Below are 962 nucleotides of genomic sequence, written 5' to 3' on the forward strand. Positions count from 1 at the left end.
GATGATCTGCCAGAAACATGAGAAACATCTGGAAATGTACTGTATGACTGACCAACAATACATTTGTGTGCTGTGTACAAAATATGAACATAAAAATCATGACACTGAATCAGCTGCAACACAGAGGACAGAGAAACAGGTATTTAAAACTAGCAATCAAGTTAATACTCAGTGTAGTGATACAATATTCTGTTTATTTTCTGTGTAGATCAGATGTAGAAACAATTATTTGAAGCTCTACGTCTGTGTCAGTGTCACTTTTATGATACTTACACTTGTAGTGTGAAACATGTCTGAATCTTTATATTAATTTATGTACAATGGTGCTAAACGATCAATCATCCCTTCTAGAGTTTGAACATACAGCCATTAGTTATCAGTTCCACGTTTACTGGATTCATCTGTTCACATGATGGTTTAGTGCCAGTATTTTTCTGCGAGATTTACTATCATCTGTTTGTCCTGTAGAAGCAGCTGAAGGAGACGCAGAAGACGTTCCAGCAGAGAATCCAGCAGAGAGAGAAAGATCTTCAGCAGCTGAGAGAGGCTGTGGAGTCTCATAAGGTGAGTCTGGAGAAGAAGAGAAGTTTGTCTCAGTCTCAGTTCAGACTCACTGAAGCCTGAATCACTGTGTGTCCTAACAGCGCTCTGCACAGACAGCAGTGGAGGACAGTGAGAGGATCTTTACTGAGCTCATCCGCCCTATTGAGAGAAGCTGCTCTGAGCTGAAACGGCTGATCAGAGATCAGGAAAAGACTGCAGTGAGTCGAGCTGAAGAACAACTGGAGCGACTGGAGCAGGAGATCAATGATCTGAGGAGGAGAGACGCTGAGCTGGAGCAGCTGGAGCACACACAGGATCACATCCAGTTCCTGCAGGTAACAGAGATCTAGAAGAACAGGATCATAGTGGACTTGAGCGAGATCCTGCTGTGACAGGAGACTCACAGAGAAACATTTCAT

The 962-nt window shown here is 42.8% G+C and overlaps 1 protein-coding gene across 1 annotated transcript; it reads left to right on the forward strand.

Annotated features, from left to right (window-relative positions):
- Window position 1: 1 nt before the first annotated feature.
- Window positions 2-893, forward strand: LOC107729002 (tripartite motif-containing protein 29-like). The gene is made up of 3 exons (XM_016539353.1): window positions 2-139; window positions 469-564; window positions 645-893. The coding sequence occupies exons 1-3, from the start codon at window positions 2-4 to the stop codon at window positions 891-893; spliced, it is 483 nt and encodes a 160-aa protein (XP_016394839.1).
- Window positions 894-962: the final 69 nt, after the last annotated feature.

Source organism: Sinocyclocheilus rhinocerous, unplaced genomic scaffold (genome assembly GCF_001515625.1).
Source record: "Sinocyclocheilus rhinocerous isolate Xijiao unplaced genomic scaffold, SAMN03320098_v1.1 scaffold22945, whole genome shotgun sequence".
In the NCBI taxonomy this organism is placed as follows: Eukaryota; Metazoa; Chordata; class Actinopteri; order Cypriniformes; family Cyprinidae; genus Sinocyclocheilus; species Sinocyclocheilus rhinocerous.